Consider the following 14,882-nt stretch of genomic DNA (forward strand, 5'->3'; position numbering starts at 1 on the left):
AAAACTCCTCCAAAAAAAAAAAAAAAAAGGTAGTAAGGAGTGACCCCCCCATCTGTGTCATTTTTTTTTAAGACAGACTTTTGCTATAGGGCACATGTGCTTGCCAGAGAGACAGCGAGAACTCATCATCATGGGGGGATGACCATGCTGCAATTCCTTCTCTTGAGAATTTGGGCATGCATGAAGCTACCAGGTCGGGGACTTGAACCGTGGTCAACTATGTTGGAGTACAGCAACATAACCATTTAGCTCATTAAATACTTTAAAATCCCCCATTTCTCAGATGACATGATTGTTTACATAGAAGACCCAATAGTATCCACAAAAAAACTCTTCAAAGTAATAAATGCATACAGTAAATTGGCAGAATACAAAATTAACTTAGAAAAATGTGTAGCATATCTATATACAAAAAATAAGCAGACAGAGACAGAACTGAAGAAAGTAATCTCATTTACCATAGCCACAAGAAGTATAAGATACTTAGGAATAAAACTGACCAAGGAAGTCAAAGACCTCTATAAGGAAAACTATGAAAACCTTAAAAAGGAAATCAAAAAGGACACAAAAAAGTGGAAGGACATCCCATGTTCCTGGATTGACAGAATTAATATAATCAAAATGGCAGTCCTACCCAAATTAATGTACATATTTAATGCAATCCCTGTAAAAATTACAAGAGACATTCTTCACAGATCTAGAAAAGGCAATTATAGAATTTGTCTGGAATCATAAAAGACCCTGTATTGCCAAAGCCATTCTGCACAAGAAGGGTTGAGTAGGGGGCATCTCACTTCCCAACCCCAAAATATATTACAAAGCTGTGATAATCAAAACAGCATGGTATTGGCGCAAAAACAGGCATGAGGACCAATGGAACAGAGTAAAGACCCCAGAAATAAACCCCAAAACATACAGCCAACTCATCTTTGACAAAGGGTACCAGTTAATCTAGTGGGAAAAGGAAAATCTCTTAAGCAAATGGCACTGGCAAAACTGGGTATCCACCTGCACAAAGATGAATCTGAACCCCTATGTGTCACCATTAACAAAAATCAACTCAAAGTGGATCAAAGATCTAAACCTAAGACCACAAACAATATAACTACTGGTGGAAAACACTGGGGAAACTCTGGGAGACACTGGGGTAGGCCAAGACGTCTTAAGTAAGACTCCCAGAACACAGGCAAAATAGACAAATGGGATTACATCAGATTAAGAAGTTTCTGTGGGGGACCAGCAATTAGCATAATGGCTGTGTCGCTGGACTCCCACGTAGTTGACCGCGGTTTGCGTCCCAGACCGGGTGGCTTAAAATTCACACCGGGTGCGTGTGCGTACGTGCCCAAGATCCTGAGAGGAAAACGGAGAAGGGATTGTGGCGTGACCATTGCCCCTGGGGGGTGATTTCTCGCTTTCTGTCTCTCTGTCTCTCTCTGTCTGTCTGGCCAGCGCACGCACCCTATAGCGAAAACCTCTCCAAAAAAAAAAAAAAGAAAAAAAGGGTTTCTGTGGGACCAGCAGTTAGTGTAATGGCTATGTTGCTGAACTCCCATGTAGATGACCGCAGTTTGAATCCCAGACCCGGTGGCTTAAACTCAGGCGGGCGTGTGTGTGTGTGTGTGCGTGCATGCCCAAGATCCCGAGAGAAGAATGGAAGAGAAGGGATTGTGGTGTGGCCATCACCCAGGGGGGGTGGTTTCCGCTTTCTATCTCTCTATCTCTCTGTCTTTCTGGTGAGCACACGCTCCCTATAACAGAAACCTCTCCAAAAATAAAGTTTCTACACAGCAAAGGATACCATCACTAGTGTGAATCGACAACCCTCAGAATGAGAGAGAATTTTTGTTAACTGTACCTCAGATAAGGGACTGATAAAGAATACACCGAGAACTCAAGTGGCTTACTCGGGAAAAAAAAGATTAACCCAATTAAAAGATGGGAAAATGAGCTGAATAAACAACTCTCTTAGGAAGACATACGAACAGCTAAAAAGAATATGAAGAAATGTTCAACATCCCTCATCATAAGGGAGATGCAGATCAAACTCACAGTGAGATACTGGTCAGAATGGTGAAGAAGAAAATAAATAAATAAATAAGAAAAGATAAGTGCTGGAGGGGATATGGTGAAAGGGGAACATTCCTACACTGTTGGTGGGATTGTAAATTGGTCCAGCCACTGTGGAGAACAATATGGAGGTTCCTCAAAGATCTACAAGTAGAACTACCATATGATCTAGCAATCCCACTTCTGGGTATCTACTCAAAGGACACGAGAACACTCAATTGGAAAAGCACTTGCACCTGTATATTCATTGCAGCCTTATTCATGATTGCAAAGACATGGAACAAACCCAAATGTCCATAAATGGGTGAATGGACTGAAAAAGAGTGGCATACATACTCCATGGAATACCATTCAGCCACAAAAAAACAACAAGGCCCTGGAATTTGATAGAAAGTGGACGAATATGGAAGATCTGTTGCTGAGTGAAGCAAGTCAGGCTATGAAAGAGAGGCATTGTATGTCTCCCCTTAACATATACCGACTGTCAGCACTCTATGGCAGAGACTGAAAGACCGGAGGACATACAAGCATTAAAAATTGCTATGGACACGAGAGCCAAAGTGGCAAAAGAGTGGGAGAGGGGAGGAGCGTAGGAAAGGAAATCTGGGGGAAAAATTGGAGAGGTAAGGCATTTGTGGGACGTGGATATGGTTCATTATTGATGAGGATGTGCATATGTTCTCAACTGGGCTAGGCTGAGGTGTGTATCATGCTGGGTAAAGTCTCTTTACAATCTAAATGATGTATAGTGATTAAATGTATAAATAATTAAAATTCATTTTGAAAATTATTTTTACAATCCCCCATTTCATTGATAGACACTTACTACAGTTAGAATATGTCCCTTGAAAACTCACGTGTTGAACTATTGTACAGGGATTAAGGTGAAAACAATCTGATTATGGTGTCGAAAAGTAGGGCCTTTGAGAAGAGATGAGGATTAAGAATATTAGGGTAGAACCCCCATGACAGTTATACTGGGTATATAAGGAGCGAGAATGAGACGTGGAACAGAGATTATGTTCTCCTGCCCTCCACCACGTTGGGAGACAGCCACCAAAGAGGGCTCCTGGATCTTGGACCTTCCAACTGCAAGCTGAATAAATCTTTTTATAAATTACCCAGTTTCAGATATCTGTTAGGAACACAACAGCAGACCAAGACAACCTGTAAGATAACTTAACATGGCAGATTTTCCTGCCACCCTCCCCTTTTAATTTATATTCATGAAAGAGAGCATGTACACACGCAAGAGGGAAGGTGAGAGAAAGCACCCCTAATGGGGCCTGGTCACACTATTACCTTCTTTCCTCCAGTTCTTCATCTGTCAGAATCCTGAGCACATGTGCATGAACCTGACATGAAGTTGACAGGCAAGATTCAAACCCTGATCAGCCATGGAAAACCTAGCTTCCTCCATATTGGCCTTTATGTCTCCTTTTCACAGGTGGAGAAACCCACACTCAAGTTGTGACTTGCCTGTGCTACAAAGCCATAAGTGGCTGAGCCAGGATAAGAATGTTTGGCTCTTTTCCTTACTGACCAGTAAGCAGAACTGTTTTTCTGTCCACTCCTATATCTCCCGCTTGCAGAGGCCCAGCAGTGGAGGTCCCTGAGGCCTGATACTGGCTGCGCTTTTACATCTCATCTTCAAGAAATGAATGCCAGGCTGGGATGGTACCTACATGTGTCTCTCCCATGAGCTTTGTAGCTGCCAAAGAGTTCTGTGTACATCTTTAGAAGCTTTGTCTCAGGAATCTTGAAGCCCCTGGGTTGGCCAAGCTCACAAAGCAAGTCTGGAACAGAACCTATAAGGGACTGAATTTGGAGAAGCTAGTGTTGGGTGAGGGTAGCCTCTTGGGCGGTTTTTTTTCTCTCTGAAGTATCAGAGAAGCCCTGGTGTCAGGGCTTGGCTTTGTGGAGCTTGTGTGTGGCCACTGCATCCTCACTGTGGTAGCTATCTTACAGGACAGATGTCTACTGTTCTTCAAGATGACTTGATATGAAGGAGTCACACATCCCACCTCCCCAAGCTGCCGTGTGGCTGTCTTGTCTTTTACATCTCATCTTCAAGAAATGAATGCCAGGCTGGGATGGTACCTACATGTGTCTCTCCCATGAGCTTTGTAGCTGCCAAAGAGTTCTGTGTACATCTTTAGAAGCTTTGTCTCAGGAATCTTGAAGCCCCTGGGTTGGCCAAGCTCACAAAGCAAGTCTGGAACAGAACCTATAAGGGACTGAATTTGGAGAAGCTAGTGTTGGGTGAGGGTAGCCTCTTGGGCGGTTTTTTTTCTCTCTGAAGTATCAGAGAAGCCCTGGTGTCAGGGCTTGGCTTTGTGGAGCTTGTGTGTGGCCACTGCATCCTCACTGTGGTAGCTATCTTACAGGACAGATGTCTACTGTTCTTCAAGATGACTTGATATGAAGGAGTCACACATCCCACCTCCCCAAGCTGCCGTGTGGCTGTCTTGTCCTTCAAGTGCAGGAGCTGGGTGAAATGTCAGAAATGGAAGCCAATGTGGTAAGGGGATTCCAGGGCAAGGGTATGGTGCTGAAGTACAGTGTGGGGCTCTGAGACTTTCCAGTTAGTTCTTCCTTTCCCCTAGAGGCTTGGAATTAGACCAAGACTGTCCTCCCCAACCCCTTTGCCCCGGAATAAGCAAGTATAATCTTGGGGCACATCAGGCATCACTGTGTATCTGCCTTTCTAGGCAGGAGACTCTTCTCTTAGATCCCTGCACTCATGTCTTCACTGGCCCTGAATCCCTTCTTCGTCATCCCAGGCCTTCCCAACATTAACTGTCTTACCAAAAACAGATGTCACCTTGGGTGGCTGTCTAAGGTGAAGGCTGGTGACAGAACCTGCCCTCATTTTTTTGTTTTGTTTTGTTTGCTTTTTGTTGTTATAGGGTGAGTGTGCTCGCTGGGTAGACTGAGACAGTGAGAAATCACCCCCCAGGGGGAATGGCCACACTGCAATCCCTTCTCCTCCATTCTCCCCTCAGGATTTTGGGCACATACACAACCACTTGAACAATGGTCGGCCATGTGGGAGTCCAGCACCTTAACCAGTATATCACCTGCTAGTCCCTGCTGTCACTTTTAATTGAGACTTAACACCCAGAGGGTGCCCTGTCCTTGACATTGGGAAATTCAGTTTCTCTGCTAGGGAGGACAGGACAGGGACCATAGTTGGACTCACCATCTCTGAGGTTGCGGCTTTCTGCCTCTCTTTGCTCTAGACTGTCCCAATCTGGCAAAACAAGCCACATGGGGCTGCCCGAAGCGTAGTGAGAAGAATCGGGACCAACCTACCCTTGAAGCCATGTCCCCGGGCATCCTTTGAGGTAAGTACACTGGAAGGACAAAGAGAATAGAGGCTGAGAATATAGGAGGACGGTATTGCTTCAGTGCCCTAGAGCACTTGGTATGGCCAAGGCAAGTTGCTTTCCTGGCATCTTCATTTTATCATGAAATATTAAGTGGTTATAATGGATCCTGGTCACTGTAGTCTTCCTGATTGCACATAGACCTGTGACCACAAGAGCTAAACTTCCAATTGCCCATAAACCCAACACCTCCCACCTTTGTTGTTTCTAAGTGACTCAGATTTCATCAGGCTCCAGCAATCCAGTTTATCAGAGCAGGCCAAAGGCCTTGCTGAGCCAGATCACCAGACTACTTATGTCTATACTCTGAAGTGTTTGTCAGCAACCTAGTATGTAGGACCTATTTTATTATTATTTTTAGTGTTTGAGGTCATAACTTATCCTATTCTTTCTGACCTAAGCTAGCTACTTCAATCTTACTTCTGTGTCTAGGGAGCACTTAGCACCCATGCTACACCAGAATCCTGCCTGGCCCAAGTCTCTGGGACTTTCTTTAGCAGTGGAAAGCTAATAGCATTTATTAGCATTTATTAAGAACCAGCTCCAGGGACCAGCAGTTAGCATAATGGCTATGTCGCTGGACTCCCATGTAGTCGACTGCGGTTCACATCCCGGACCCGGTGGGTTAAAACTCACGTCAGGCATGTGTGTGTGCATGTCCATCCCCCCTGGGGGATGATTTCTCGCTTTCTATCTCTGTCTCTGTCTGGCGAGCACACGCGCCCTATAGCAAAAACCTAAAAAAAAAAAAAAAAAAGCAGCTCCAGACCAAACGGTTAAGGTGTGTGTTTGGGGAGCTGGGACACAAAAGAAATTATTCTACCTTCTGCCTACACAGAAAAGATAGAAATACATGCATAAAAGGATGTGGACCTAGGTAGAAACAAACAAAGGAGGTGAGTTTATGTATCAGATGCTAAGTTGTAAAGTCTATGTAGGAACTGGATCTGGAGTTAGAAGTGTTGTCAGGGCTATTAGGATGAGGAATGGAGTTGAAAGTGTGTGTGTGAAGGCTGTCCTGTGATCCATACTGCCACTTATCCAGAATTGCCTAAAGGTCACAGGCAAGATGTAGTCCTAGGTGCTTCGGAGCATCAGAAACAAAGGGAAAGACAGGCAGTATGGTTGAATCCATGGAGATTGTATCCACATTTGGCTGTATCCTCTCCAGCCTTTGGCCTGATGCTGCTGGCCAGGTACAGGCATCGGTTTCTGCAGAGCAGTAGTATGTGTGAATAGTATTAGTAATCCTAACTAAGCTTTACCGAGCACAGGTCAGGCACTGTGCTAAGTATTAATGCTTTCTCTGTGTTAACTCATTTGATTGCCAAGAGCAAAGGAGCAATCATAGCTGATCCTGTCTCCTGTCTCTCATGAAAAAATGAAATTATTTTAAAAAGGAAAAAAATTCCCTGGAGGGCCAGTAGGTGGTGTGGTAGTTAAGATTCAGGACTCCCACTTGGCTGAATGTAGTGTGAATCCTGGATCTGTTGTCTTGAAAATCATACTGGCCTATGTGCACACATGCCCCAAATCCCAGGAGAATGGAGGAGATTGTGGAGAGGCCATTTCTCACTTTGCCTCTCATTGTCTGTGTCTCTCTGGCAAGTGCACAAAAAAAAAAAAAAAATTACAAAACCTTTAAAAAACATGCCTATGGTTCTTTTTTTTTCTTTTTTTTTTAAAGAGATTTTTGCTACAGGGCTCATGCACTCACGGGAAAGACAAAGACAGAGAAAGAAAGTGAGAAATCACCTCCTCAGGGGGATGACCGTGCCACAATCCAGTTTCCTCTTGGGATTTTGGAGATACATGTGCCCAGTGTGAGTTTCAAGCCACCAGGTCCAGGACTAGAACCGTGGCTGGCCATGTGGGAGTCTAGTGACATAACCATTATGCCAAATCTATTCTAATTACCAGGTTTGTTTAAAACAACATTGCTGTGATAGTGTAGATCAATCCCAATTAGGTAGAAAGATGTGATAATAGCTAGCCAGGAAGAATTTCCTATTGATGTAACAGGTTGATGATAGCACACCTGTTTGTTTGTTTTTTTTTTAAGTTTTTTGTTGTGGGGTACATGTGCTCACCAAAGAGAGATAGAAGGAAAGTGAGAAATCACCTCATTCCCTCCACCCCCAGCACCCGCAGTCATTTCTTCTCCATTCTCCTGGGATTTGGGGCATACATTCACATATGCCCAGTATGATTTTCAAGCTGCCAGGTCTGGGACTCAAACCATGGTTGGTCATGTGAGAATACAGCAGCTTAACCACCATGCCACCTGATGGCCCCACACCTGTATTCTTTCAAGCAGAGGGCAAGATGGTTTTAGACAGAAGCCATCTCTAGTAAGAGGTAACTGAGGCCAGTTCAATTGAAGACTCTAGAGTGTTTGTAAATCCATAGACTTTCTTGCTTCTGGCCTCTTATACACGCTGTTTGCAACCAGGAACCTTCTTTTACCTCCTCTGTAGGAAGCCTTTGCCACTGCTAGATTAGGTATCCCTCCAATATATTTTGCATCATCTGATGAACTCATAATGGTCAATAAAAGTTAGCCAATTTTGTTCCCCCACAGACCCTACCCAGCTTCACTGACCTGTGTTTGAGAGATGTGCCCCCAGTCCCTACGCTGGCTGACATCGCCTGGATTGCTGCAGATGAAGAGGAGACATATGCCCGTGTCAGGTAGCTGAGGCAGTAGCCGGTTTGCTAGAGCATGGAGAGCTCCTTCAGAAAAGGTGGCAGGCAGTTAAGGAGGGTATCTGTGAGAGGCTAGGGATGATAGGAAAGAGAGGTATGGCCTCAAGGGGAGCAGAACCTGCTACTCGTAAGTCAGGGGATGTAGGAATTTTAGAAGGGGTGAAGTGCCTAGCTATCTCTGACATATACTTGTCTTTCCCTGGTCTAGGAGCGATACACGCCCGCTGAGGCACACCTGGAAGCCCAGCCCTCTGATCGTCATGCAACGCAATGCCTCAGTGCCCAACCTACGTGGGTCTGAGGAGAGGCTCCTAGCCCTGAAGAAGCCAGCCCTGCCAGCCCTAAGCCGTACCACTGAGCTGCAGGATGAGCTGAGCCACCTGCGTAGCCAGATTGCCAAAATAGTGGCAGCTGATACAGGTAGGAGCCCCTGAGCCAGAGCAGAGTATAGCAGGCTGTCCCTTTTCCCCTGGCTTTTAGGCAGGATAGGGATAAGGAAAATGGTGCTCCTTGATTTGAGAGGGACTTAGGCTCGAGGCTCCAAGGTTACCTGTACAGCCTATAGGCTAGCCATTTTGGGCTGAATGGCTTGGTTAGGAACAAAACTTTTACTTAACCTGTGACCCCAAGCAGATTCCCTCCCTCAGCTATGAAAACAAGTGTCCTTTTTTTTTGGAGAGGTTTTTCGCTAGAGGGCACGTGCGCTCGCCAGACAGAGAGAGACATAGAGACAGAAAGCAAGAAATCACCCCTCAGCGGGGATGGTCACGCCACAGTCCCTTCTCCTCCATTCTCCTCTCGGGATCCTGGGCACACACGCACACATGCCCGGCATGAGTTTTAAGCCACTGGGTCAGGGACGCAAACCACGGTCGACTACATGTCCAGCGACATAGCCATTACGCTAACTGCTGGTTCCCGAAAACAAGTGTCTTAACTACAGTGCCACCTGCTGGTCTCAAATAAGCATTTTCTTACTTCTACCACCACCAAGAGACATCTCTCCTTTAAGCACCTGTCTTCTCTTTCCTTGTTACTGAGGAGACTAAGATCACCTCTCTAACTCCTTAGCTTTCTGCCTTGCAGTTAGACAGAACCACTGGGAATAGATGGGAGCCTGCCTTGACCAAAGGCATGGACAACTGAGTGGCTCTCTCCCCCAGGATGCTTAGAGTTTATACTCACATTCCTCTCCTTTTTCACTTATCGACAGAGTCATAAGCTCACAGACCTTATCAATAGTAGAACACATGAAAATCATGATGCTCTTTGAAATCTTCATGTATTTAATTTCTTTCATGTGTAAGTGTTAGGGGGAATTGCACTTGCATTTATATTTCTTGGTTACTATTTTCGTTATGCAAGAGAAAAGTAGTTTGTGAAAAACCTGTGTTCCTTAGAAACTCAGAATTCCTCTTACTGAAATTCAGAAAAGTGGAAATACTACTGCCATTCTAGTTTTGCTCAGAACCCTTCTTCGAACCCATGATACCAAGATTCAAAGGTACATGGTGAAACACTACCCCTGGGCCAGCCTGTGGCATAGTGGCTGGGGCAGCCGGATCCAATGTGACCAACTCTGCAGTTCAAGTCCTGGACCCAGCAACTTGAAAAATATGCCAGGCACATAGGCATGCATGCCCAAAATCCTAAAAAAGAGAAATGGAGAAGGGATTTCAACGTGCCACTCTCCATGGGGAGTGTTTTCTCACTTTCCTTCTCACTCTCTCTCTCCAGAAAGTGCATGCATGCTTTTGTTTAAAAACAAGAACAAACAAAAATTAGCCCAGTTAGAGAAGAGGACAAATTCAGGCATTGGCTTTGTCACTCTTGTTTCAGTCTAAGACAGGGGCTGTCACTCCATAGCCCACTGTGGAATAGGAGCCTTTAAGGGCCAAGGACATTAATCCCTTCTAGAACACCAGAACTCAGTGCTTCTACATCTCCCTGAGCCCCTGAACAGGAGGTACCCTCCACTGGCTAGATATTATCATGGTTCCCCAAGAAATGTCATGGTGTCAGCCCAGGAAATGTTTGGTAGCCAGTGCTGTGGGGAGAAGAGAATGCTCCTGTATTCTAGCCCCAATATCCATCCATGCCTATTGTTTTCTCTTTCAGCTTCGGCTTCATTAACACCAGATTTCTTATCTCCAGGAAGTTCAAATGTCTCTTCTCCCTTACCTTGTTTTGGATCCTCATTCCACTCTACGACTTCCTTTGTCATTAGTGACATCACTGAGGAGACTGAGGTAGAGGTCCCTGAGCTTCCATCAGTCCCCCTGCTTTGTTCTACCAGCCCAGAATGTTGCAAATCAGAACACAAAGCTACCTGCAGCTCGTCTGAAGAGGATGACTGTGTCTCTCTGTCCAAGGCCAGCAGCTTTGCTGACATGATGGGTATCCTGAAGGACTTTCACCGGATGAAACAGAGCCAAGATCTGTAAGTATCTGATGAGGATCTCTGGTGATGTTTACTCTTTTAAGACTCCTGCAGCCAATGACCTAACACAACATACTTACATATCAAGTCCTTAGTAGTAGCCATGTATGTTGTTCAAAAGTTTGCCTACTGGGACCAGCAGGTGGCATGGTGGTTAAGGTGCTGGATGCTCCCACATGGCCGACCACGGTTCAAGTCCCGGACCTGGTGGCTTCCTTTCTCACTTTCCCTCTCTCTCTTTCCTCCTCTGGTCAAAAAATAAATGAGTGAATAAATAAAATTAAATAAATAATTTTTAAAAAATAAAAAAAGTTTGCCTACTACCTGTTTGCTAGTGCCTAGGGGCCTACTACCTGTTTACTAATGCCTGGGGCCCCAGTCTGTAAAAAGAGAATACATCCGTTGGGTTAGGTCATCCCAACCAAGTGTTAGACCAGTAGGGCTTTTTTTCCTTTTAAATTATTTAATTTTATTTATTCATTCTTTTTTTTTTCCCCCCTTAATTTGACCAGAGCAAGACAGAGAAAGTGAGAAAGCAAGCCAGGTCCGGGACTTGAACCATAGTTGGCCATGTGGGAGGGTCCAGAGCCTTAGCCACCACACCACCTGCTGGTCCCAAGGCCAGTAGGGCTTTTACAAAAAGGGTCATCTAATCCAACTGCTATCCTGAAGTGTCTCACTACTTCATTTCTCATACTATTAGGGACAGTGCCCCCATGTCTCTTTATTTTGGTATCTCAAATTGGTAGACTCTCTTGGTGGGAGAACTTTAGGAGCTGGGAATTTATACTTTGTAGTAGACAATAGTCCATTATGCCAAGTAACCCTGCAAATTCAAGAATTTGAGAACAAGGCTTTGAGACTTGTAGAGATAGTTCCTTAACCTAACTGCCCACTGAAATTACTCAGATTTGTTAAAAATACACCGTAAGGGGCTGGATTCCCACATGGCCAACTACAGTTTGAGTCCTAGACCCTAGTGGCATGCTTTCTCACTTTCTTTCTCCCTCTGGCCAAATGAAGAAATAGTAAAATTAAATCATTGTTTTAAAAAAATACACCTTAAACTTAACTAAAGCAGAATCCCCAAGGGGTAGAGTTTTATGTTTTTCTGATAGAGTGTGAGGGAATTTGGGGAACACCTACCTTGAAAAATGTATGTAGCAGAGAAGCTCTAGAGTTGCAGCTGAGAGAGGCACCACCCTACACAATGTTTCACCAAGTATAGTCTGAGCAACTTGCGTGGGACTCACCAGAGCAACTTGTTCAAAATGCAGGTTCCTGGGCACTTGAGTTTGATAACTCATTCATGACTGCCAGTACCAGATTGTGTGGCTGTACTTGTTAATGCAGATAACATTAACTGTTCCTAGAGGCTTGGTAGAGAGGTCTGTCTTCAAGGTGTTGAAGCTCCTATTGAAGGGAGGCTACTCATTGTAAAGGATCCCTTTTTGTTATGGCGCCTCATTTCCCTCTTAAAACCAGACAAGGCTAAGTGGCTCCCTCATTCCTTCAGGCTCTTACCTTACTGCTCTGGCCCTAGCCAGGCTGGTCATACTAACCCACAATTCTTTGGTCTGCATTCCCAAATTCATATCCTGCTGCTTTTGGTATGCCCCCCCCCCCCCCTCCCCATTTACAATGTTTTATAGACTGACAAATTTTCTCTTACTTGCCTCTTGGATCACATAGGATCCAAGACCTATCATCATGCCCCTCCCTACTTATGTCCCGGGACCAACAAGAGCTGAGTCAGTGACTAAAAACAGGGAAGTAGCCCAGTTGGCACATGTTAAACAAAGGCTATACCTTTTGTTTTTGCTTTTAAGGTTTAATAATCAATCATGGCCTTTTAATCTAACCTAATAACCAATAAAACACCTTTATTGGGATGTATGTATGTAAGTTCAGTAGAATTTCAATCAACTGTTTTCCAGGTATTAGGACTTTTTTTTTTTTTTTTTTTTTTGGGGTGGAGGAGGAGGGTTTTATTAAAGAGAGAGAGAGAGAGGTTTTTACTATAGAGCGCATGCACTCGCCAGAAAGACAGAGACAGAAAGTGAGAAATCGCTCCCCAGGAGGGATGGACACACTGCAATACCTTCTACTCCATTCTCCTCTTGGGATCTTGGGCACGTATATACACGCGTGTGCGTTTAAGCCACGGGGTCTGGGACTTGAACTGCAGCCAACTACATGGGAGTCCAGCGACATAGCCATTACACCAACTGCTGGTTCAAGACCTTCTTATATGGTGTGTCAGGCAGGTCATTTGAATCTACTCCAGAATGGTGGGTTTTTTTTTCTCCCTCTGTGGCTCCTTATGATTTGAATATTTTGCTGTAATTATGGATCTCATTTAAAAAAAAATAAAAGAACAAAAAACAACTCTCAGATCTCCTGAGGGAAAGGCAGGTAATAAAAAATCCTCCGCACACATTTCCCCCAGAATCAGTTAGAATAGCCAAGAGTCATCAATCACTCTCTGACCCCTCAAGGAAACTCTATGAAAAGATAGGGCCAAAAGGTGGGAGCAGAAGCTTAGGCACCAAAATGATGGTCCTTTACTTTACCCATGCTTTATAGCAATTTCAGAAAATAGTTAGCATTCTTATTAAGAGATGAAATCTGGGTCAGTCAGTGGCATGGTAGGTATGGCCAACTGCACAGTGCAGGTCCTGGATCCAGTGGCTTGAAAAACATGGGGCACATGTGTGTATATGCCTAAAATTGATGGGAAGGAGAAATGGAGAAGGAACTGTAGTGACTACTCCCCACAGTCCTCTCCAGCAAGGGCACGCAACCTCTAACAAAAAGAAAAAAAAAAAAAAAATCTGGAACCAGTTAGCTTGCTTCTGAACTCTGATTTCAACACTTGTTGAGTGTCTAGTGACTTTGAGCAAATTATTGAACCTTTCTGTGCTTCAATTTCTTCATTTATAAAAGGGAATTTTAATAGCACCTACCTCATAAGACTGTTGTGAGGACTTAATGAAATAATATATGCAAAGACACAGAATACTACTCAGGATAAAGTATTCAATAAATATAAGCAATTATTTTGTCTCCAGGAACCGGAGTTTATTGAAGGAGGAAGACCCTGCTGTGCTAATTTCTGAGGTCCTAAGGAGGAAGTTCGCTCTGAAGGAAGAAGATATCACTAGAAAAGGAAACTGACAACACTCAGCTCTGCAAACTATCTCACGCTCCTGGAATTCCTTCAATAGCTGCCTTCCTCACTGCAGATGTTTCTGCCTCTCAATTAGAAGTCTTCGGCCACAGTCTTGCTGACAAACTAGAGCTCAGACTGAAAAAAGAGCTGGGTTATGTATCCCATACTTCAAACCTTAGCAGAAGCTGACTAGCAGAAGCTAAGGCTGTGATAGAAGCTGAGACATTTGTTACAGGTAATTGTGTAGGGTGGAGTGTCTCAGTTTAAAAGGTGAGATCAAAGTTTCTGGTCTCTCCTTGCTGTGTGAAAATAGGTCCTGAATGAATGACTGACTTCACTGCATTAGACCCCATAACAGGTCTCACTGGACACTTTGTGCTCAGCTGTCACTCACTCTCAGTGGCTTCTTCGCAGCACAGCAGCGCTGAGGGGAAGGGTTGTTAATGTTTTATGTTCACAGGGCAGGGAAATTTTATGCTGCTCCATCATAAACCGACACCAATGCCCAGCAATCACCCTTTTCCTATCTATACGTAGAGGTCCAGCCACTGGATCAGTTGACATTTGGGCTGCTGCTGGGAGGCCTGGTCTGTTTTTTTCTCAGAACATGTTTTGTAATACTGTACAACCAATCTACCCTCCAACAAGGCCTTGGGGCCTCATCAGTTCCACTGATTTAAAACCGTCTCTTCCATGGACTATAGTTTAAGCCCAGTAGGAAAGAGAAATGGGGAGGGGAAAGAGCATACCATGCTTCTCCCAGGCCCATGACTGCTACTTTGGGTAGGACAAGGTTTGTACCCACCATACCATGCATGACTCAGATCCCCTCAGGTCCCGTTCTCTACAGTATGTATACTGTGTGTGTTTGGGTTGCTGCACTCCCTGACATTAAAAGAAGGATTTAGAGAGAGACTGCATTTGCTGTGTCCTTCTCTGACTTGTGATCATCCAGTATCCCTCAGGCATATATGATTCCTGTTAATTTTAAGGTATACAAACTTTCTTAAGCTCCTAGATCTCCTTTTCCTTGTAAGGCACTGCTCTTATAAGAGAAAACAGGGATTTTCTTTTCCCTTTCTGTACAGATTTTGCCCTACACTCT

At 44.4% G+C, this 14,882-nt stretch overlaps 1 protein-coding gene across 3 annotated transcripts; it reads left to right on the forward strand.

Annotated features, from left to right (window-relative positions):
* Positions 1–3,361: 3,361 nt before the first annotated feature.
* MTFR1L (mitochondrial fission regulator 1 like) lies at positions 3,362–14,697 on the forward strand. Of its 3 annotated transcripts, XM_014591979.2 has the most exons (7): positions 3,362–4,087; positions 4,507–4,591; positions 5,313–5,417; positions 8,041–8,150; positions 8,374–8,585; positions 10,284–10,605; positions 13,677–14,697. In XM_014591979.2, exons 2-7 carry the CDS (start codon positions 4,568–4,570, stop codon positions 13,780–13,782), a joined length of 879 nt encoding a protein of 292 aa, XP_014447465.1. In that variant the 5' UTR covers positions 3,362–4,087; positions 4,507–4,567; the 3' UTR covers positions 13,783–14,697. The 3 variants fall into 3 exon arrangements, with proteins under 3 accessions (XP_014447465.1, XP_027631937.1, XP_006159480.1); XM_027776136.1 differs by lacking the exon at positions 3,362–4,087 and having other exon boundaries at positions 4,171–4,591; positions 10,320–10,605; XM_006159418.3 differs by lacking the exon at positions 3,362–4,087 and having other exon boundaries at positions 4,174–4,591.
* Positions 14,698–14,882: the final 185 nt, after the last annotated feature.

Source organism: Tupaia chinensis, unplaced genomic scaffold (genome assembly GCF_000334495.1).
Source record: "Tupaia chinensis unplaced genomic scaffold, TupChi_1.0 Scaffold000628_1, whole genome shotgun sequence".
Classification (NCBI taxonomy): domain Eukaryota; kingdom Metazoa; phylum Chordata; class Mammalia; order Scandentia; family Tupaiidae; genus Tupaia; species Tupaia belangeri.

Bases quoted from the DNA above. Each gene is read 5' to 3' on its own strand.
- MTFR1L (XM_014591979.2), top strand. From the start codon at position 4,568: ATGTCAGAAATGGAAGCCAATGTG. The intron at 5,418-8,040 runs GTAAGTACACTG...GTTCCCCCACAG, and splicing joins GTCCCCGGGCATCCTTTGAG to ACCCTACCCAGCTTCACTGA. The intron at 10,606-13,676 runs GTAAGTATCTGA...TTTTGTCTCCAG, and splicing joins ATGAAACAGAGCCAAGATCT to GAACCGGAGTTTATTGAAGG.